Genomic DNA, 24,364 nt, shown 5'->3' with positions numbered 1-24,364 from the left:
AGAAAAGAGTTCTTTGGAGAAATCTTCCCCAGCCCTCATGACCCAAATTTCCCAATTATGAGAATTTTTACTTATTTCCACTAACCTCACCAATGTGATGATAATAATATACCCTACATATGCAGGTTGACATTAAGTCTTTTTTAAAAAAACACGTAAGTGTAATAGATCTAAAGATATACTTTCTGCTCTTCCACTGGTAAAGGTTATTTTATAATTATCCACTCTGAAAGAATTGAAAATAAATAAATTGGTAAATGAATATTGGTGTAACTGAACCTTACTTACGGGGGGTTGTGCAATTAAGTCCGTGAAATCTTGCATGGAAACCAAAGTGAGGTCCTGCAGCTGTAAAGTCATAAGTGTAGCAGCACAGTTGAAAAAAGATTCCAACTTGGCACTGCTGTCACCAGGTGGCAATAGCTTTTTTTTATTACCTTGGTAATAAATATTCTGCACTTCTGGAAACCACCTTCAAAGAACAAAAGACTTTTAAAAGTTACTATTTTCAATGAATTACTCTTCTTACATTAAGCATTAACAGTAACTTCTGAACATCTAAAGGTCTTTATAGAGAGGTATATTGCCAAGTCACATTATCCACTCTCTGAAATATAAGTGCTAGCATATTTTACTCCTCCTGGGAAAAGAAATTTTACTCATAGCCAATGGAAAACGGCTCAACGGCGTGATGCTGTGATAAAAAGGTAAATCGAACTCCTGGAACCATTATTCCTGCACTTTTTGAATAATATGACAATTAACTTTATTGGATATTACAAGATACTCCTCCCCAGTCTCTGAAATTGCTCTTCAGGGAATGGGTTTGTCAGTTTAAAGCTAAAATATGAATAACATTAAATCAAGGGAGGGCTAGTTTGACTCAGCCCACCTAGTCATTCATGCTGTTCTATTTCACAATGATAGTTGAAAACAAGGCACAAAACAACCAAATCAAGTATATTATGTTTTTATCCTCCTTAATGAGAAATCCTGAAAGAGTGACCGATTTAAAACAAGTTCCAAATGTATATGTATCCTTGGAATAAAAGGAAAACAGTGAAATTCATATACAGATACATTATGATGATAACAAGTGAAGTTTTCAGTTTACAAAACCACCGTCCAACACTAAAATTAAGGAATATTTGTACCTCTTTCATAAGCGATAATAAATTTTTAAAAACAAGGAGTCAATATAAGTTCAGGAGTTGCCTGAATGCTCCAAGAGAGATCAAAGTTTTAAATGTATGTATTCATCACTTTAACAAATACATGTTTAGTGCCTACTGTGTGCTAGGGACAGTGTCATGGGAGATATGAAAAGATATGACATGATCCCCTCTCTCTCATAATAATGAAGGCAATGTGTCATGGCAGAAAAACAGCTTTGAAATCAAAGAATAGAGACATAATTTTCTATTTAAGTAATAGAGAAGGGTTCTATAGTGAAGATGGCAAATTTCACTGAAGAATAGATAAAAATGAAATGAGGAAGACCCTGATAAAAGGACCTGAAGTAGAATATACTAAGAAAAATAGGTGGGAGAGGTAGGGCTAATATATCTGATCATTTCACTGTCTATAACGGAGCTAATACACTGGAAAATAGGAAAAAATAAGTGGAGGGAAGTCTGTGAGGACTTTTGCAGAACTTGGGAGCTAAACACAAGAACCTGGGACAGGCTCACGCTCTGTGAATACACAGCAGATCCTCCTGCAGTGGGGCATCACTGTTAAAGCAATAGGTAAAAGGACAAAGGAGGACAAGTAGCAAATACTAAGTAGAGAAGGGCAATGCCAGATTAATGAAGTAGAGAAGTAGAGAAGGGCAATGCCAGATTCATGAAGGGGATTGAGAAATCTCCAATAGTCCAGGCAAGAGATGGAACAAGTCCAGGGCTGTAAGTAGAGAAGGGCAATGCCAGATTCATGAAGTAGAGAAGGGCAATGCCAGATTCATGAAGTAGAGAAGGGCAATGCCAGATTCATGAAGGGGATTGAGAAATCTCCAATAGTCCAGGCAAGAGATGGAGTAAGTCCAGGGCTGTAAGACTGGAAAAAGGACAAAGAACAGAAAATACATTGAAAGAAATTATTCAATCATTGTCTCAAAAATACTTACAGGGTTTCCTATTATGTACAAAACATTTGAGGTACTAAATATTACTCAGTCCTCAAAGTACTTATAGGTGAGTGGAGGGGAAAATGCACACACATAAATATATATTATAAAAGGAAAAAGTAATAAGAGAACACAGTGTCAGAGGCATTCAGAAAGAAGAGATCACTTTTGATGAGGTAACAGTAAAGATTTCATGGAAGAAGGGTCATTTGGTCTGGACACTGAAAGACACAGAGGGGCTTCTCCGGGAATGAGCTGCATTATGTGCTGTAAATAGCGTGAGGCATAATTTTTTTTATTGAGGTATAACTGATATAACATTATATCAGTTTCAGGTGTACAGTATGACGACTGAATATTTGTATGTATTGCAAAATGATCACAATAAGCCTAGTTAACACTGGTCACCATAATTAAAGTTTTGTTCTTCTTGGGATGAGAACTTTTTGTTTGTTTTTGTTTTTGTTTTTGTTTTTTGCGGTACATGGGCCTCTCACTGTTGTGGCCTCTCCCGTTGCGGAGCACAGGCTCTGGACGCGCAGGCTCAGCGGCCATGGCTCACGGGCCTAGCCGCTCCGCGGCATGTGGGATCTTCCCGGACCGGGGCACAAACCCGTGTCCCCTGCATCGGCAGGCGGACTCTCAACCACTGCACTACCAGGGAAGCCCGGGATGAGAACTTTTAAGATCTACTCTCCTAGAAACTTTTAAATACACAACACAGTATTGTTAACTGTAGTCACCATGCTGTGTACTACATCTCCATGGGTTATTTATATTATAACTGTAAATTTGTACCTTTTAACCCTCTTCAACCATTTCATCCACCCCTTACTCCCTTCCTTTAGCAACCACCAATCTGCCCTCTGCATCTATGAGCCTGGTTTTTGTGGTTGTTTTAGGTTTCGCATACAAGTGAGACCATATGGTATTTGTCTTTCTCTGTCTGACATATTTCACTTAGCATAATATCTCCACAGCCCATCCATGCTGTTGCAACATCTTCTTTATCCATTCATCAATCGATGAACATTTAGGTTGCTTCCATGTCTTGGCTATTGTAAGTAATGTTCCAATGAACATGGAGGTGCACATATCTTTTGAAATTAGTGTTTTCCTTTTCTTCAAGTAAACACCCAGAAGTGGACTTGCTGGACCATAAGGTAGTTCTATTTTTAAAGTTTTTAGGAACTTCCATACTGTTTTCCAGAGTGGCTGCACCAATTTACATTTTCACCAACAGTGCACTAGAGTTCACTTTTCCCCACCTCCTCACCAACACTTGTTACTTCTTGTCTTTTTGATAATAGTCATTCTAACAAGTGTGAAGTGGTATCTCACTGTGGTTTTGATTTGCATTCCCCTGATAATTAGTGATGTTGGGCATCTTTTCATGTACCTGTTATTTATCTGTATGTCTTTGGAAAAATGTCTATTCAGATCTTCTGACTATTTTTAATCTATTTGTTTTTTGCTATCACATTGTATGAGTTCTTTATATATTTTGGATATTAACTACTCATTAGATGTATATTAGTCGCAAACATATTCTCCCATTCAGTAGCCTGCCTTTACATTTTGCTGATGGTTGCTTTGCTGTGTAAAGTTTTTATAAATATGTGTATGAAACATAAAATTTTGCTAATAGTATCCAAGAGGTTCTTATTCTGTTTTAATCCCCTTAACCTCTGATTAAATCTGATACAATTATGTCTGCAAAGATGACAATGCTAAGAGTCACAGGTTTAAGTGGGGAGCAACTGAGCAACTTTCAAATTTTCCTAGAATTCCCATCTCACAGATGGAAACAAACAAGGAGTAACTATTTTAAAAACCAACAATTGGTTAAAAAGGAGAACAAAAAGTCTACAGATTTACCAATTGGATAGATATTTAACAATGGTAAGGTATGGTTAAAGGCTAATCTTAGAAGCCATGCCGTTTTTAATTTAACATGACTATTTCTACAGGCATGGCCAAAGGTGAAAGTTTTTTCAGAACTGAGAATAGAAAAGATAGGTTAGGTCCAGGTTGCAGAAGACCTTAAAAGGCAGGTTAAGAATTGTGGATTTATTTTGTCAACAAACGGAAGGCACTGATCTAGGGGATGTTTAAGATTCACCTGGCAGTGGTTTGTAGGCTATATGGGAGGATAAAAGGGCCTGCCAAGGGTAGTAGCAGTGGGAATTGACAGAAAGGAGTACACATGGAAGATGCTTCTGAGAGAGGATCAAGAATACTTGGTGTCCATAAAAGAAGTCTCAGTAAATATAAAATGATGAAAATCATACAAAATTAGAAAATCAGTAACAGAAGGACACTGTGGAAATTCACAAATATGCAGAAATTAAACAACATAGTCCTGAACAGGCAATGAGTTAAAAAAAAAAGGGAAATTAGAAAATAATTTGAGATGAATGAAAATGAAAACACCATATATCAAAATTCATGGGATACAGAAGAATAGTGGTCAGGCTTTAGACCTGTAAACACATTAAAATATATTTAAAAGATCTTAATCCAATAGTCTAAACTTTACTAGAAGTCAGAAAAAGAGAGAATACTAAATTCAAAACAAGGAGAAGGAAGAAACAGAGATCTGAGTGGAAACAAACAAAATAAAGAATAGAAAAATAGAGAAAATCAGCAAAGCCAAAAGCTGGTTCTTTGATAAGATCAGCAAAATTGACAAACCTATAGCTAGACTGACCAAGAAAAAGAGTGAAGACTCAAATTGTTAAAATTAGAAATGAAAAAAAGGAGACATTAATATTGATCTTATAGAAATAAAGGGAACACAATAAACAACTCTATGCCAACAAATTAGATAAACTAGCGAATTCCTAGGAAGACACAACCTACCAAAACTGACTCAAGAAGAAACAGAAAACATGAATAGACTTATTACAAGTAAATACATTAATTATCAAAAAAATTCTAAGAAAATTAAAAGGCCAGGATCCAGGAATAGGTGGCTTCACTGGTGAGTTCTACATCAAATGTTTAAAGAATTAACACCAATCCTTCACAAAGCCTTTCAAAAAGAAAAAGAGAAAGGAATACTTCCTAACTAATTCCATGAGGACAGTATTATCATAATACCAAAACAAGACAAAGACATCACAAGAAGAAGAAAACTATAGATCAATACCCTTGATAAATATAGACACAAAAATCCTCAACAAAATACAAACTGAATTTAGCAGCATATAAAAAGGATTGTACTCCATGACCAAGTGGAATGCAAGGTTGACTCAATATATTAAACCAATGGTAATATACCATATTAGCAGAGTAACAGAAAAAACTATCATCTCAATAGACGCAGGAAAAGCATTTGGCAACTCTACATTATTTCATAATAAAAACAATTAAGAAACTAAAAAGTAAAGGGAAATTCCTCAACCTGATAAAGGGCACCAACACAGAATATATAGTCAGCCCTCTGTATCCATGGGTTCCACATCCGTGGACTCAACCAACTACAGACTGAAAATATCAGGAAAAAATTCCAGAAAGTTCCAGAAAGCAAAACTTGAATTCTCCATGTGCCAGAAACTATTTACATAGCATTTATACTGTATTTACAACTACTTACATAGCAGTTATATTTTATTAAGTATTATCAGTAATCTGAGATAATCTGGAGGATATGTGTAGGTTATATGCAAATACTATGCCATATTATATAAGGGACTTGAGCATCCATGGATTTTGCTATCTGCTGCGGGGGAGAGGGTGTTTCTTGGAATCAATCCCCCATGGATACTAAGGGATGACTGTATAAAGAACTCTTACAACTCAAAAATAAAAAGACATAACTGAATACAAAATGAGCAATGATTTGGATATTTATCCAAAAAGATAAAGAAATGGACAATAGACGAGCATGTAGAGAAATTGAATGGTAAGAATACATTGTTGTTAGGGATGTAAAATCTTACAAACCCTTTGGAAAACATCATGGCAGTTCCTCAAAAAGTTAAATATAGTTATCATATAACCCAGCAATTCCACTCCTAGGTATACAACGAAGAGAACTGAAAACAAATGTTTATGCAAAACAAATGCTCATGGAAGCATTATCCATAATAGCCAAAAAGTAGAAACAACCCACACTGATGGATGAGCAAAATGTGGTATTAATATATTCTGCAATGGATTATTATTTGGCCATGAGAAGAAATAAAGTATTGGTACATGCTATAACATGGATGAACCTTGAAAACATTATGCTTAGTGTACGAAGTCAGACATAAATATGGTATCATTCCACTTAGATGAACTGTTCAGAGTAGGGAAATCTACAGGGACAGGAAGTACATTAGTGGTTGCTAAGGGCTTGTTAGGGTGGAATGGGAGTGACTGCTAACAGATACAGGGTTTTATTTGAGGGTGATGGAATTAGTGATGACTATTGCATAATCTTGTGAATATATTATAAACCATTGAATTATACACATTAAAGTGGTGAATTTTATGATAAGCGAAATATATCTCAACAAGAAAACAACAGTTAGCAATACACTGAATATGGCTGGGGGCAGGCCGGGGATGGTGAGAATGTACATGATGAGCAAAGAGACAGAACAAGTCGAAAAATTTTCAACTTGGCCTGGGAATGGTCCAGAGGAGGAAGAATGGCAGGCTTGGAAGAAAGAATGAGTACTGTTATGGAAATGCTGGGAATCAGGTGCTGACATGGCATTCAATTGGAGATATACAGTAGAAAATTTATAATAAGGGCACAGAGCTCAGAAAACATAACATCTTGAGACAGCTAAGACAGACGAAATCATGAAACTGTCGAGAATATAGAGAAGAAAAACAAAAGCAAACACCTGGAGAGCCCCTACTCTTAGAAAAGATAGTGAGATTAAGTAGAGCCAGAAAAGGAGATCAAAAAGAAATGTGCACAGGGACACAGAACAGAGACTTACAGAAGGCGGTGGTGATTAAACCACAGCAATTGCTGAGTAGAAGTGGAGGATAAGGACTAAGAGAAGACGTTTGGGTTTGGCATAGATGTCACAATTAATCATTCACTAATTGTTTCTCCGCTTCGGTGAGCTGATGTTCTGCCTTTTAGCCATGATAAACACATTCTGGCTCACTATGTAAAGCATGGTCAGAGGGCTCTTCCCTTAGAATCAATCAGGAGGCATCAAGAGATACAGTTAATCAGGGCTTCCCTGGTGACGCAGTGGTTGAGAGTCCGCCTGCCAATGCAGGGGACACGGGTTTGTGCCCCGGTCCGGGAAGATCCCACATGCCGCGGAGCGGCTGGGCCCGTGAGCCATGGCCGCTGAGCCTGCGCGTCCAGAGCCTGTGCTCCGCAACGGGAGAGGCCACAGCAGTGAGAGGCCCGCGTACCGCAAAAAAAAAAAAAAAGAGAGAGATACAGTTAATCCATCTACATCTCTCAGCAAAATCATTCAATAAAGGTTTATCCTCTACTCTGTACTTTGACACACCCAGTCTACTAAAATTTGCAGTGGGAATGTATTCCTGGGGTAGAACCCTGAAGTTATAGATCAAGATAATTTACTCTTATTCTGTCCTTACGGGGTCATATTCTCCTCTGCAATTAATTATGCACTTTCATTCTGCACCTCTCCTCTATTTTTTTTTTAATGTGAACTAATACTACATAGAAGTCTAAAGTTCTTTCAAGTAATGTCAGACAAAGAATTTGATTCTAACGTATTAGAGAAGAAAAAATATAAAGGGAAGATTCAGTCTTAAACTGTCAAGATACACTTCTAAGTACCTCTTGGAAATCATGAAGCCATGCTGGAGTTTTATGTCCTCTGTTATCTTAAATTTGATCTAATATTAACGTCCCATTTATAATAACTTAATGGCCCATGACAAAGACAATTTTACTGTATTGTTTCAGAATGTATTATCTGGCACCAGTATCGATAATTATCACATGTGGCTATCCCAATTTGAAGGGCCAATCCAAGATGATGTTTAATTAAGTCTAACTTCCCAATACGACTATAAACTCCTTTAAAGAATATATTTTCCCCACTTAAGCATTCTTTAAATTCTTCTGCATCCTCCATCCAAAACCAAAATGTAACAGGCACATTACCTTGTATGTATTAACAGTAGATTCAAATAAATCTCTGGTGAACGATTAGTTGATGATCATTCCCCCATGTTATCCACCCCTGCTCTCAGAGCAGAGGGTAGAAACCAGACATTGAGAAAAAGTATCAATTATAATCATTTTAGTTTCTGTACAATCTATGCTGTGTAGAACATCTGGATAGACATCACAGAGCAAGGCAGTTAAAGATATCATATTTAACTCTCAAACGGAAATGATTACAAACTTTTTAAAATGAGATTTTCTAAAAGCAGTTAAATTGCAGTAGCCCACCAATCACATTTTTAAATTTATGTTTTCATACATGAAACTTCAAAACTTTACATTTTAAGTAGAGTCTCTTTGGCAGATTCCATGTGTTTCATGACAATATTCTGAAAAGTCGACAGCTCTAATGCATCCTGGCAATTGTGAAATTCTTCTACATCAACTAAACGTAACTTTCTGCAAGAGATGAAAATGAACAATGATTTAAGTATGAGGTTTTTTTTTTTGTTGTTGTTTGTTTGTTTTTGCGGTACGCGGGCCTCTCACTGTTGTGGCCTCTCCCGTTATGGAGCACAGGCTCTGGACGCGCAGGCTCAGAGGCCATGGCTCACGGGCCCAGCTGCTCTGCGGCATGTGGGATCTTCCCAGACCGGGGCACGAACCCGTGTTCCCTGAATCGGCAGGCGGACCCTCAACCACCGCGCCACCAGGGAAGCCCGACAGTTTTTTGTTTTTTTTTAATTTAACATTTTGCTAATTGATCCCTTCTCAAAAAATGATATTCCTAGGTTTTATCACTAAAATTTGTGTTCCATAAAAATATTCAAGAACATATTTTAATTTAAAAAATAATTAATATAATTAAATTCAGCAGGAACACAATCTGATATTATGAAACTGTGCTGTGCAGTAGAAGAAGGATGTAATAACTGAAATTTGATGGTTAGGTTAGACTGATTTTTGCTTTCAAACTGGAACAATTAAAACAGGAAAAGAGGCAGGGCTCAAAACTTACAGGGTCCACTACTCCTAATACAAAAATTCCATCCTTTCTGAAAAGAGAGCAACCCTGGATACTGGAGAGCCATGAAGTGAGGGAGTTCTCACACCTAATTAAGACCCAGTGTATAAAAATCTTTTGAACCTGTCTGGTTTTGATTTTTTCAGAAAACACAGTGCTTACTCCAGCCAAGAGTTTTCACTTCTGACTACAACACTATGATCTTTGTTATATACACGCTTTAGTCAGTTAAGAAGTTTCTCTGGCAGATTAAAGTGAAAGAACAATGCTATCTATTAGTACGATTGTATTAGTCACTTCAATTTAACTACAGATTTCTTCCCTATTAGAGAAATTGCTATTTAATTTCCACATGATTAAATGATTTCTATGTTATCTGAAAGATAGGAAACACTATTAAAAACATCACCTTTAATTTTTACTTAAAAACCAGTGTAAGATACTGGTTAGTAGACAAAACACGTTTCACATCTATTTATATTCCTTTCACAAGCAAAAGTCCATCTCTTGGGTTACCATGAGGTTAGTACATGACATCAGTGATACATTAGGCACAAAGTAGGTATAACTATTGCTGGAGAATCTTTGGTAGTGCGTTATTTTGGGTAACTGAGCAGTATACAGCAATGTTTTAAATAAAATACTTTTAAAATGTAGCATGACAAGGCTTCCCTGGTGGTGCAGTGGTTGAGAGTCCGCCTGCCGATGCAGGGGACACGGGTTCGTGCCACGGTCCAGGAAGATCCCACGTGCCGCAGAGCGGCTGGGCCTGTGAGCCACGGCCGCTGAGCCTGCATGTCTGGAGCCTGTGCTCTGCAACAGGAGAGGCCACAACAGTGAGAGGCCCGCGTACCACAAAAAAAAAAAAAAAAAAAAAAATGTAGCATGACAGCACATACTAAACATAATCTGCTCTCTTTATGCTTCTTGGTCAACATTTTCAACATGACTTTATGTTTCAAAGCTGTAGCTATCAATCAGGGTACAGGTGCATGCTGTGTGAAGCAGCACTGAAGGAGAGCAGTCGCTAGGGCAGGAGCACCTAGAATTCACTTTGCCACTGAGCAACCAGACCAGTTTTCCCTGTACTTCCTCAGTGTTTGATTTAGAGACAATTCTAAGCACAGGCCACCCACCTTTCATGTTTTGAGATTGATAGGCCTTTACAGAAGTTTTACAGAACTTTCTCATGAAATCTCTGCTGATAACATTCCCTGTTTGCCCAATAGGCTGAATTGTTAAGAACATGGGAAAAATACCACCAGACACTGGTCCTACTTTCTCAGGACGATTCCTACAATCATCTGGCAGTAGAACAACAGTTTTTTTTTTTTGTTTTTTTTTTTGCGGTACGCAGGCCTCTCACTGTTGTGGCCTCTCCCGTTGTAGAGCACAGGCGTCGGACGCGCAGGCTCAGCGGCCATGGCTCACGGTCCCAGCCGCTCCGCGGCATGTGGGATGTTCCCGGACCGGTGCACGAACCCGTGTCCCCTGCATCGGCAGGCGGACTCTCAACCACTGCGCCACCAGGGAAGCTCCAGAACAACAGTTTTAACCACTGGTAAAAGACTACAGAAAGAGTCAGGAAAAAGATCACTCAACCAAATAACAGCCCCAAATCACCCAGACTGTGAACCTCAGGTTCTCCTCTGAACTCTTCCTACCCCTTACCTGCAGCATGCAAGCGGACGTCAATTTCGGGAGACTCAGCTGTCAGTCATGGATCCCTCCCACCTGCCACTTGATGCTCATCACAGTCCGAAACCCCCACCTTGATCTTTGGATCCATCACTGATTTCAGGCAGAGGGACTTCAACAGTCCTGGCCCAACACTCTGGATTCAACACCAAGTCAGTCTCTGATTTTGATCTCTGGTTCTCAAAGCTAATCTCACTTCTCACGGGGCCCAAGTTGCCCCTTAAATCCCACTCCAGGTGCCTACATTTCTTGCTTGCTCCATGAATTTAGAAACAAGTTCTGTTCTTGCCAGTTCTCCTTCATTACATTCAAAGTAGCACACTCTAGGCAGTGCTCTGCACTCGCTTTCTTCACTTACTAATACATCCTAGAGACCATTCCATATTAGCACACTGATACTGTTCTCATTCATATTTCATAGCTGTGTAATAATATTCCATTGTGTGAATGTACCATCACTCATTGAACCAGTCCACTATCAATGGTTACTGGGTTGTTTCCAGGCTAACCCTCTTGACAAATGGCACAATAAAGAACCCTGAATCTGGATCACTTCCTATATTTTCATGTGTATCTCTAGACTATTTCCCAGAAATGAGATTGCTGGATTCAAGTGAAAATGAATTTGTAATTTTGATAGATATGACTGGATTCCCTTCAAAAGGGTGCCCATTTCTCCAGTCTTCACCAACAAAGCATGATGTCAATATTTTGGAATTTTGTCAATTCCATAGGATATATAATGATATCCCAGTGTAGTTTTTATTTCAATCTCTTTGCATTTTTCTTATTATGAGTTAAGCATCTTTTTAATACGTTTGAGATTAAGTTGTATCCTCTCTGAGTACTGTACAGTAAATGAACCCACAGTGTTCTAGAAGTATTTTCTTGGACTCGCCTTGATCAAATCATGAATTTCAAAAGTTGTTCTTTATCTTCTTATTTTCTTAGACATCCTATTTATACTGTAACATATATCCTATGATAATTTCTATACTCATATATACACTGTATATACATGTGTCCCTGACATACACCATTTTTCAAGCAAAAATACCTGTGTGCTATGTAGGTTTTTGACTGCATACTAAATGTCATCTCTGACATTAAGTGGGTTCTGTAAGCATAAATACTGAATGACATGAATTTGCACATTTCCATCTAGAGAGCATCCCCATTCATAGAGGTGTCCCTATTCATGCATTTTAGAGTCATTCAGATGGTTTTTTTATATCACCATCCCCCAACCCACAGCCATACATAGAGATGTCCTGTACCTTCAAGACCTGCTGAGATTCAGGGCAAATGGCTGTTAACCCAGAGTAAGGATGCCCTGTGTGTTCAGTGCTGGCTTCTCCTCAGAGGGGCAGCACTTGGGTCTGCCCATCCCACTCTTAATATTCACACAGAGATTAAAAACAACTTATGCTGGCAAAGGCAACATAGGAGTTGGTGGGGCTCTCTTCCCACCCACTGACTGCAAAGCTTCTTTCTCATTTGTCTTTACCCTGGAAGCTCTGAGGTTTGCTTCAGCTGCTGCAACTAACATCTCTGCCACCACATCCCTGGACACTAATTTTGGACATATCTACTATTTACTGTTTTCTTATCTCGGCTTTGTTACTTTTTCTTCTTCCCCTTCCTCCTTTCATTTTCTTGTCTCTTGCCTCCTGACATTGTACAATAGACAAAGTCTAGCCCTTTATGAACAATATTAGGCAATGGTGCTCATCCTCCAGCAACCAGCTCAGTGTGTTCTAGCAGTTCCATGTATGAATGGATATTAAAAAAATAAAATAAACACTGTGGTGGTGTTTTGAAAATGAAATGTACTACTGCATGTAAACATCCTTTGTGAAAGTGATATACTGTATTGTATGATCTCATCACTGCAGACAAAATTAGATCATGGGCCTTGTCAGGGAGAGATATTTGAGTCTCAATACCCAAAAGAAACAAAATGAGAAAAGCATGGGGCAGGGAGATAGCCTCTTCCTCTAAGACAAATTCAAGAAGACAAAGAAATCCACATTATACAATGGAAAGTTGAAAGGATGTGCTTTCTAGGAGTCAACAGCCTCATTGACGAAAGCCAGTTTTATGCTATGTATGTATATACACATATGTGGATATACATATATATTTGGCTACGTGAGCACAAAGAAAAATATGGGAAGATGCCCCACTAATGGTTATCATGCCTTTGGCTGGGTTGGTAGAAAGAAGTGCACGTACGAGGAAAAGAAAGGCCAGGCTGGTGGGAGTCAGGCAAAGTAAAGAAAAAAGGGCTGCACTTAAAAAGTGTATATGATCACACCTGTGTAATCATAGTAATTACATATGTATCTGTGTAAAGAAATTACATTAAAATTTGTTTAAAAAAGGAAGGGAGAGAGGGATGGAGTGAGGGAGGGGAGGGGCCTTAGACACCACAAACCCACACTCATCTCACAGGTGGGAACTGGAGCGCCTCTGATGGGAGGGTGGCAGAGCTGGGGCGATTCTGGCTGGCTTGGCTTCCTGAAGCAGGACTGGGAGCAGGGTTAGGGTTAGGTGCTCCTAGGCACTAAGGATCCCAACTTCGGAAGGAGCTCAGAGAAGTTGGTCGGTGAGGCCCCCCCTAGTGTATGTGCAGGGGTGCTTTCCAGAGCAGAGACAACAGCTGTGCTTCTGAAGCACCCGAAGCTCTTAGCTTTCCCTTTGCTGGTCTGCAGGAGGCGAGAAAATGTGCTCATTATCGTGTCCTCAGGACAATACCTGCAATTAAGAACCAGGAGACCCTGGAGAACAGATTGCATGTAAACTGGGGCTTTGGCTGGAAGGGTGAGAAAAGGCTCATGGGACCACCTTGGAGGCCAGGCTGCCATGTCTTCTATCACGAGACAGGGACCCATTCAGGTTTTGAGAGGGCTTCTTTAAGAAAAATGATATAAATCTGTATTACTTCTGCATATTATAGAAATAGGTTATGTCCACGTGTGCCTATTGCTAGGATGCCCCCTCAGTGCCTTGGAAGGGGCGGCACAAGGGAGGGAATATGAAGCTGGACCTTCTCAACTGCGAGGTAAACTGTCCTCAGCCCTAGGGCCAAGGTCTGTAACTCCATAGCACCCACCAGCCTTCACATCCAGCTCTGCACCTTTCGCACCATGACGACGCCCACAAGGAGATGCATGATCCCCAAGAGTCGCCCAGAAACTTCACCTCATGCTAATCACATGGGCAGTATTACCTCGGTTTCTAAACAATAAAGATGACTGTAGCAGCTAATGTTCTGTGGGATTTAAAACGAGGCATGGCGATTCAGCCCCTTAACCGTGATTACCCCTTAAAGTATATATGGTAACCCGGCGGGGGTGGGGAAGGGAGAACTCGATAAGACATAATGGCGACACTCACTTTTACCCTATACACTTCTATGTTGTTTAAAACCATGCTTACTTAGGTTAGATTTGTAATTATTTTTAAAATTTATAGTTAAAATAGTAAAAGAAATAATTAAGATGTAATAACTTTCATCTCTCTTAAACAAAACAAACAACAACAACAACAAAACCCTCAGTAAGGCCAGAAATACTTACCTAAAAGTACTGTGCCACAAATCTAGCACCGCCAACATTGTAGGGTTCATTGCGTTCAAGTGATCCCTAATATAACTGCTTGCAGCTAAAAAAGATTTCCTCCAAGGTTTTGGAAGAATTTCCATTCTGAAAGCAAAGAGAAAATAGTCATCTGCTTTAAAAATCAGGAAGTCTTATAAAAGTCAAAGTACTTTTTGAGTAATAATTTTATTTGAGTAATAATTTTTTGAGTTTAATTTGAATTAAAAATACGATTTATCCCTCATGGTAATAACAAAACATGTAGTTATGTTTTAAAGTATATAAAAGTCATACTCTTTGTGGTTTAGTATAATTTTTAACTAACGCAGATAAAATTAGATTTGAATTTTTATCACATAAGGCAATTGTTTTTCTCTAAATGCTTGATGTGATGGAGTCCACAAATAACTAATAGTGATCAAACAGGAAGAGTAGCCAGCTACGTTTTATATATATCTTAAAAGATTTTTTTTTAAGGAAACCTTTAAACATTTTATGTCCCTATTGTTTTTAAAACATTTTAAGAATATACTTCAGCCTGGAAATCTTCTTGAACTTCACCTCTGACTGTGTAAAGGTCACTTACAAAATCATAAACAGTAACATTCTATTTAAAGATATTTATTCTGTAACTCCTCCGACTTGACTAATCATCTTTTATATACTAAAGATGTGCCATTTTCATCATTCAGAGTATATTTAAACATTTACATTTTATGCCAGTAAATTTTTTTTATTCTCATTGATTTTAAACACTTAGTCTTGTTTTAATATATAGTAAAGTTAATTCAGTTTTTCATTTGTGGTCATATCACCTTTACAATTACAAAGGATAGTTTTTGTCTATCCCTGGGAGAAAAGCTGTTCTCCATAGAAGATACATTGACTTTCTTTTTTTTAGTTGTTAAGAGAAACAATTTGGGGCACTTTTAAATGATACAAAAAAAACAAAGTAAAACTGAAGTGGTTACTTAATCATATAAGTTCTATTCTTCAAACTATTTAAGTGATGTATTCCTAAATGTTATTTTAGGGAAAATATATAGCAAGTGGATTTTCCCATATGTGTTCTATATTTTAATCCATGTAATATATTCTGTGTTTGCATATTTTCTGCAACATTCCCACTGTGTTTTGGGGCATTCAAGTTGCCTTCAAGCGTTCATGTCCCTAATACTTCTAAAGCCTGTGCTTGGAGCTGTGGAGATAAAAGATCTGTATCAAGGTCTTTCACCAGAGCACTTATGTTTTAACCACATAGGCATCCATCTGTCAGTGTGTGTTTGCCTACCCATCTATCCATCAATTTGTAAACATAACATGTTAGGGCTTAAATACATAAACAAAGATAGTATGATCAGCTGTATATATGCAGTACACAAATTATAAACATATATATGAGAAAATATAACCAGTGTATAAATATATCCACATACAGAGAAATGATTGCAAAAAATCAATATTCTTAGTGAAACCTGATTGCTTACTCAGCACGATGGGGTGGAAGTTCTTCTACCTTTCTGTCATCTTCCTTTTCTCTAGGATCTTTTAAAACAAAATCAACTAAAAGAAAATTGAAAAGTTCTGATCAACAACCTTATAGTAATTATAGTATTTCCCAAGCAATTGCAAAACTAATTCCTTTAAAATTGTTTACATTAAGTTTTTTTAAAATAATGAGAGATTTGTGCATTTATAAACACAAGAAAATTTTAAAATTTTTATGAGAAAATCTATGATGTCTGTCTGTCTTTGAGAATATATATACCCTTTCTTAACAATGTTCCTGTTCTTTCATTCGAAAATCATTGCTCTTAATATTATTGATACATTTTCCTTTTTAGCTCTTCCACCAAAAGTGTTCTTGTTGAATTGAAGGTCAACAATACAGAGTAGCAGTAGTTTCCCTTCACTGAGGAAAGATACATATTGCTTTGCTGTTCTCTTTTAAACTGCTTAAGAGCATAGAACTACCTTGTTATGAAATCAGTAAAGTGAGGTACTTCTGCCTCTGCAGTCTTTAATTCAGTTAATTCTAACTTTCTTGTTTCTTTGAAGATGCTCTTTCTAAAATGCAAATATGTTTTTATCCCTCTGCCTAAAATCCTTCAGTGACTCTCCTTTACCTTCAAATGCTTAAAAGTAAGCATGTAAGGCCCTTAGTATTCTATCCCCTTCCCAAAATGCACCCTCTTCTTTGGCCATCAGAGCCGCTTGCAAGGTCAGAAGAGCCTTTCGCTCTTGTCTGCCATCATTCCCACCATTCCCTAGGCCATGCGTGTTCCCTAGTCTGTATATGTTCATCCTTCACAACTCAGTTCAGGTGCCACAGAGTCCTTCCTAACAAGTCAGGCATGACCTCTTCTCCCTTAGACCATGTTCTCGATTTCTCTCCTCACTGTACTTGCTACTTTGCTTTATAATTTAGTGATTTGTCCATGGCCCTCATTACACTATGAACTCTTTGGGGGCAAGGATATGGCTCTTTACATGATCAAAACACTCAATAGGAGTCTTCAATGCAGTGAATGCCCTCCTCCCTGAAGGGTCCCGCAACCATTTCAAAGCAGTATGATTTCTCCAACTTTGACATAGCATCAATTATACCAGGCTTACTATCACAACCAATCGAAGAACCTTTTTTTAAAGCACAGATTTGAAAGACTGCCTCCAGAGATTTTAATTCAGATGGGTCTGGAAATGAGTACTTTTTAAATGGCTCTGATAATGTCAGTCTTAGAGCCTATTGGTCTATACCATGAGTCAGCAAACTTTCACGCAAAGGGCCAGACTGCAAGTATTTTCAACTCTGTGAGCAACAAGGTCTCTATCACAACTACTCAACAATCTCTTATGGTGCAAAAGCAGCTATAGATAATATGCAAATGAATGTGTGTGTCTGTGTTTAATAAAACTTTATTCACAAAAACAGGCAGTGGGCCAGATTGGGCCTATGAGCTGTAGTTTGCCAACCTCTGGTCCATAGCAGTAGTTTTGTAATTAATCACACTCTAGTTTATGACATCAGTAATATTAATATTAATTAATTAACATTTTAAAATTTGTTTCAGTTATGTCCTTTGTTTAGGGGATATAGCCCTACAAATAGAAAGACGGTTTTTAAAAATTTTTGCTACATTTTATTAATGAAATTTGCCTGAGATCTTAAGCAATGTAACCACAATACAAGAAACAGCCTAATAAATATAATAAATAGTTTCAAAGATAGGTGTTAACTTTAAATTTTTTAAAATTTATCTTTAATAAGACGCATTCAAATTAGAAAGAGAAATACTGATTTACCTATGGATTTTTTTACACTAAGAAGATAATCTTCTCTCATTTCATCAGATAATGCAAGTATGCTGTTAGTGAGGACTTTCAGATGGTGGGGGACTAAATCCAATACATGCTCCAGCCAGGAATCTTCCATTGGGGCTATGTGGTCCGTATCAATTCCATGGTGGATATAATAGTAATATCTCTACAGAAAAGATAATGAGAAATGGAGATGGGTTTAATACTATAATAAAAGAAGTATTTATCAAAACTAAAACCACTGAGCAAAATTAAAGTTTTAGTAGAACAAAGTATTTACAAATCATAAAAAATTATTTTTTGCTATTCATATTGGCATTATTTGAGCTCTCCTAAATTAAAAAAAAACCTTATTTCATGAAAATTAAAACTCTTACCTTAATTCATAACTACACTCTAAAACTTGAAGTTACATTACTAAATATATGATGTACTAAACAGAACTCATATATGTGGAGGTAGAATTTAGTGTTCTATAAATGTGTGAAAATTTAGATGTTCGTTTTTGTCCTTGTGTTATTGATAATCAGAAGTAGATCTTAAAAGCTGTAAGTGAATCAGTATCCCTAGTCATTAATCTCAGAAATATTATCCAACAGGATTTACAAAATTTCTAATTGGCCTGTTAATATTTCATGCCATAATTTTACAGATGTTGTTAAATGTGTACACAAAAAACTCATTTTAAGACATGATAGTATTTCTGACAATGGACATTTAATGTCAATATATTTTCCCAAGTTTTTACATGTCACTTATCAGAAAAAAATTTAAACATCAAAAAATACTTTCAAATTAGCAATGTTAAAGTCTTTGATATTTGCTTTTAAAAAATTCTATATTTGAAATCGTTGAAGAATTACTTTTTTCTAGAGTAAGTTAATATGCTCTGTGACATGTACATTATGTAATTAAAATAATTTCTCATAGAATAAAGACATGTAAAAGCTATACATGACTGAGGCTAGCTTTAACATAGGGAGCAGGGAGACTTGAGATTCTCTGACTGTGGTCTTAGGAAACGAGGGGAAGAATAATTTCCTCCGTTAATCCAATAGAGCAATTTTATGGAACTTCATCTTTACTCCTACATCCATGCATTTGCACAGGAAGGAGCACAGAATAAACTCAAAGGCACAAGAGCACCTTCAAGTGCTTCCTTTACTTTCAATTATACTGACAAAAGAAATAGCTTGTTACCAAGATGTCTCTCTCTATTGCAGAAGTGGTTAGTTTTGGCAATGTGCTTTCATCCAGAGTAGCTGAGTCTAAGACAGCATCTTGTTGCCTAAGAAAATGATAAACACACTATTCAGATGTATATAAATGGCAGTTAGAACATAAATCAATAGATTTATCTGTCAGACTGTCTTTTATAAAATAAGAAAAAAAGGCATTGTGGAACATTTTTAAAATAGTAAACATATTTATTTGGTACCGTATTCCTCCCAGAATACCTTCTCTTTATTCAGAGAGAGAGTTTTATTGAAAGTGATTTGAAAGATCTAATTCAGAGGCCATATCCTTTTTGATAGGCTTTATTCATTCTTGCTCATTGCTCCAAAATCATCTCTCTTCTCTGAACTTTTATAGGAATGTTCTTGCATTATTCCTAAAACATGTATGGTTATTTATAAATATGACGTTTAGAAGAGCACTGATGGAAAAGACTCTAAATGTAGTTTTGCCAAAGACACAGATATATTCTTCAAGAGACCATTTCTCAGATATCTAGGAACACATATTAGAAGTTAGCAACAAGTGACATAGAAGCTCATATGCTCCTATGTTTTTATTATTGGCTAACTGTTCATATAATACTATAACGTTTCTAGGTATAATTCAATTCAAAATCTATATCAGATATGAGCTACATTTTGTAACTTCCTCTGGGGCTCCAATGTGTGAAAAGTTCACATCTTCAGGAAAATAAGTTGTTCTGTGATAACTTTAACCTCTCTATCATTGAATGTATCATGCTCCAGGTCCCAACTTCATCAGGATGGATACAGGTTAGTGATGCTGTGTAATAAAATACTTCTCCCCACTAACTGTCCGGTGAGTGGAGACTGTAGGTTTATTGAATATCTGTCTGAGATATCATACCAAAGTAGGTACCCAGAATGGATCTTCTGACTTAGTTTTTTGCAAATCTAGGAATCCACTATCTTGTGAACTTTAGACTTATTTTTTTCAACTAAATGGACCAGAGAAGAGAGGCAAGGCAATGTGTCAGGAATGTCTCAGGAATATCTCAGGAATGTCTCAGATCTTCAGGGTATTCTGTGGCTGGAAAGAGAAGGGTTATTTTAACTGCAAAAGTAATCACCTCGTTATTTTGGTGTTTGTATAGTAATAGATACTAATGACAGTAACGTACTTCAGGAATCAGGACATCTGGGTTCAGATTCTGCCACTATAAAGTATATGACCTTAATAAATGGATTGTTGTTTTTTTTTGTTTTTTAATGGAAGAAATGCTTATCCTATCTACTTTGCTGAATCCTGACGCTCAAACTTCATCCTCTGTGTGAGTAATGTGGACCTAGAAGGATGCAGCAAGGTCAGGAGAGGTGAAGAGGGAGGAGGTTAGGGGCTACAGGAGAGGCTGCAGAAGTTCTTGCAGTCAGAATGAAGATCCTTTCAGCTCTAAAACTCTATAAATTTATCGTTCTGTGGCCGCAGGCAAAGATCCTGCTGCTAGGAACAATAATAGAAGCTTTCTCTAATCCTCACACCTACTGTTACAGGAGACAATGACATAATTATCCCCACTGCACAGATGAAGAAACAATGTCAGAGAGATTAAATAACTTCCCCTTCATCACACTGTTAATTAAATACAAAACCAAGGATTTGCCCATCCATATGTGCTTCTAAACTGTCATGCTCTTTCCATCAAAGCAACATTCCATTCAGAAATAAATCAATCAATACTGGAGACACTTTACCTGTTAAAGAGAAAATATGATGTACTTTATTTCTCAAAACTGAAAGAACTATATTGATATTTTTTCTCTTTATCAATAGAGATTTTTGGTTCAAGATGGTGACATAAACATCCTTTTTTTCAAGTTTTCCTATGAAAATGGTAATAATTTGAACCCAGGATTGTAAAGCAACTAGAGGGTCATCAGCTGAGTAGATACTTCAACAAATTTTTGGAACATGAAAAGATAAAGAACAGGTGAAACAACTGAGAACACCACAGACCGTAACTCATGCAGGAAGGAAACCAATCTGCCTAGGAGACCCCTAGAAAAGGCTCTCATGTTGCAATCAACAGGTACCAAGGGAGGAAACGTATAGGAAGGCTGACAGCAAGGAAATTATCTGAGCAACTTTATGCCAGCAAAGTAGACAACTCAGGGGACTTCCCTGGGTACAGTGGTTAAGAATCTACCTGCCAATGCAGGGAACACGGGTTAGAACCCTGGTCTGGGAAGATCCCACATGCCGCAGAGCAACTAAGCCCGTGCGCCACAACTACTGAGCCTGCACTCCAGAGCCTGCAAGCCACAACTACTGAGCGCACGTGCTACAACTACTGAAGCCTGCACACCTAAAGCCCATGCTCTGCAACAAGAGGAGCCACCGCAACAAAGAGTAGCCCCCACTTGCTGCAACTAGAGAAAGCCCGTGCACAGCAACGAAGACACAACACAGCCATAAACAAACAAACAAATAAATAAATAAATAATTTTTAAAAAAATTAGACAACTTAAATGAAAAGAACATATTCCTAAAAGGTAAAAAAGTACCAAACATGCCTCAAGAAGAAATAGAAAATATGAAGAGATCTATATCAAGTAAACTAATTGAATTAGTAAGTAATAATCTTTCCACAAAGAAAAGTTCAGGTCCAGATGGCCTCACTAATAAATTCTATCAAACAAGTAAGGAAGAAACAACACCAATTCTACACAAATTCATTTGGAAAATAGAGGAGGTTGAAACACTTAACTCATTTTATGAGGCCAGTAGTACCCCGATACCAAAGCCAGACAAAGACATCACAAGGAAAGTACAGTCCCATATCATTCATTAATGTAGATTTGAAAATCCTTAAAATTTTAACAAATCCATTATGTATATTACATATACATAATGACTAAGTGAGGGGAATGCAAGGTTTAACATATGAAGATCATTTAATGTAACATGCCATATTTAAAAAGGACAAAAATCAAATGATCATCTCAATGGACATTGAAAAAGCATCTGACAGAAATCCAGCACCCACTCATGACGAAACCTCTCAACAAACTAGGAAAAGAAGGGAAATTCATTAATCTAATAAAGAGTATCTTAAAAACCTACAACTAACATCCTACATAAATGTGAAAGACTGAACGCTTTCCCAATAAGACTGGGAATTTCACTATCACCAGTTCTATTCAACAACGTACTGGGACTTCCCTGGTGGCGCAGTGGTTGAGAGTCCACCTGCCGATGCAGAAGACCCACATGCCGCGGAGCGGCTGGGCCCGTGAGCCATGGCCGCTGAGCCTGCGCGTCCAAAGCCTGTGCTCCGCAACGGGAGAGGCCACAACAGTGAGAGGCATGTGTACCGTAAAAAAAAAAAAAAAAAAGTAAAAGAAAAAGAAAAACAATGTACTGAAGGACCCAACAAGTGTAAAATGGAAAGAGAGAGAAATGAAAAGCATCTAAATTGAAAATGAAGACATAAATCTATTATTTGCAGACAACATGACTGATATGTAGGAAATTCTAAGGAATCTTTTAAAAAGCCCCAGAACTAGTAAGCACGTTTAGTAAGGTCTTATGATATAAAATTAACAAGCAAAAACTCAATAGATTTTTCTATATACGGAGAAAGAATAATCAGAAAATGAAATTACATAATTTCATTCACATCAAAAAGAAAAATACTCAAGAATAATATTTTTAAAGTCTAAGACTTGTACATTAAAAATACAAGACACTAATGAGAGCAATTAAAGAAAATCTAATTTAATGGAGAGAAATAACATGTTCATGGACTGGAAGGCTCAATATTATTGAAATGGCAATTCTCTCAAAATTGATTTATAGTTTCAATGCATTGTCTACTATATCTCAGTAAGCTTTTTCTTTCTTTTCTTTTTTTTTTTTGCAGAAACTGACAAACTGATCTTAAAGTGTAGTATATGAAAATGCAAAAGACCTAGAATAGCCAAAACAATTTTGAAAAAAAAGAATAAATTTTGTGGAATTAAACTACCTGATTTCAAAACTTAATATAAAGCTACGTGACAAGTGGTGTAAATACAGACACATAGGTAAATGCAAGAGAAATAGAACCCTATATATGGTCAAATGATTTTGGACAAAGATGCCCAGGTAATTCAATGAAAATTGTCTTTTCACCAAATGCGGCTGAAACATTTGGATATCTACATGCAAAAAAATGAACCTTAACCCTTACCTCATAACACAGATACCTCATTGAAATAAAGCATGCACATAAATGTAAGAGCTAAAACTAAAACTAGAGCTAAGCTAAAACTTCTAAGAAAACATAAGAGAAAATATTTATGATCTTGTGATAGGAAAAGTTTCTTAGATATGACTCCAAAAGCATGAACAATAAAAGAAAAAAATTGATAAGTTGAGCTTCATCAAAATTTAAAACGTTTGCTTTTCAAAAAATGCCAGGAAAGAAATGGAAAGATAAGCCACAGACTGGGAGAAAATACTTGCAAAAGATATATCTGATAAAGGACTTGCATAGACACTATATAAAAAACTCTTACAAGGCAATAATAAGACAAACAACCCAATTTTTTAAAATGGGCAATAGGTTTAAGTTGACAGTTCCCCAAAGAAATTATGTGAATGCCAAACAACTACAAAAAAGATGTCCATCGTTATTAGTCATTAGAGACATATAACCTAAAGCCATGATAAGATACGACAACACATTTACTAGAATGGTTAGAATGACAAAACACAACAAAAGACAAAGTGTGGGCAAGAAGGTAGAGAAACTAGAAACTTCTTTATACATTCCTGTGGGAATGTAAAATAGTATGATGATTTGGAAAACAGCTTAGGAATGTCTTAAAAATTTAAACATACACCTACTACACTACCCAGAATTTCTATAAATAGGTATCTACACAGCAGAAGTGAAAACAGATGTCCACAAAAAGGCCAGCATGCAAAGCTCATAGCAGCATCGTTCATAATAGCCCCAAATAAGAAACAGTAAACAAGATGGATTTCAAAAACATACATACTGTATGATTCCATTTATGTGAAATTGTAGAAAAGATAAAGCTATAGAAACAGAAAGCAGATCGATGATTGCCTGGGATAACCAGTGTTAGAAAGGATTAACTGAGATGGGCAAAAGGGAATTTGTAGATGACAGAAGTATTCTAAAACTGGATTTTGGGGAAGGTTGCGCAACTACAGAAATTACTAAAATTCATTCAATTGTACATTTTTAACATGGATGAATGTAATGGTATGTAAATTATATCTCGCTA

The 24,364-nt window shown here is 36.9% G+C and overlaps 1 protein-coding gene across 1 annotated transcript in view; it reads right to left on the bottom strand.

Moving 5' to 3' along the window:
- The window catches only part of DNAH7 (dynein axonemal heavy chain 7), a 245,023-nt gene that overhangs the window by 197,761 nt on the left and 22,898 nt on the right, over window positions 1–24,364 (bottom strand). The window contains exons 5-10 of the mRNA XM_027125386.1: window positions 19,071–19,158; window positions 17,856–18,036; window positions 16,040–16,115; window positions 14,532–14,657; window positions 8,568–8,687; window positions 289–472 (exon numbers count right to left, since the gene is read on the bottom strand). Of these exons, the coding sequence (XP_026981187.1) occupies window positions 289–472; window positions 8,568–8,687; window positions 14,532–14,657; window positions 16,040–16,115; window positions 17,856–18,036; window positions 19,071–19,158 (775 nt within the window). The remainder of the gene's footprint in view (window positions 1–288; window positions 473–8,567; window positions 8,688–14,531; window positions 14,658–16,039; window positions 16,116–17,855; window positions 18,037–19,070; window positions 19,159–24,364) is intronic.

The sequence above is a fragment of the Aethalodelphis obliquidens genome, unplaced genomic scaffold, assembly GCF_003676395.1.
Source record: "Aethalodelphis obliquidens isolate GAN/ISIS:26980383/991018 unplaced genomic scaffold, ASM367639v1 scaffold2, whole genome shotgun sequence".
Taxonomy (NCBI): domain Eukaryota; kingdom Metazoa; phylum Chordata; class Mammalia; order Artiodactyla; family Delphinidae; genus Aethalodelphis; species Aethalodelphis obliquidens.
Note: the sequence above shows the minus strand (reverse complement) of the source record. Positions and strands in the feature narration are given on the sequence as shown.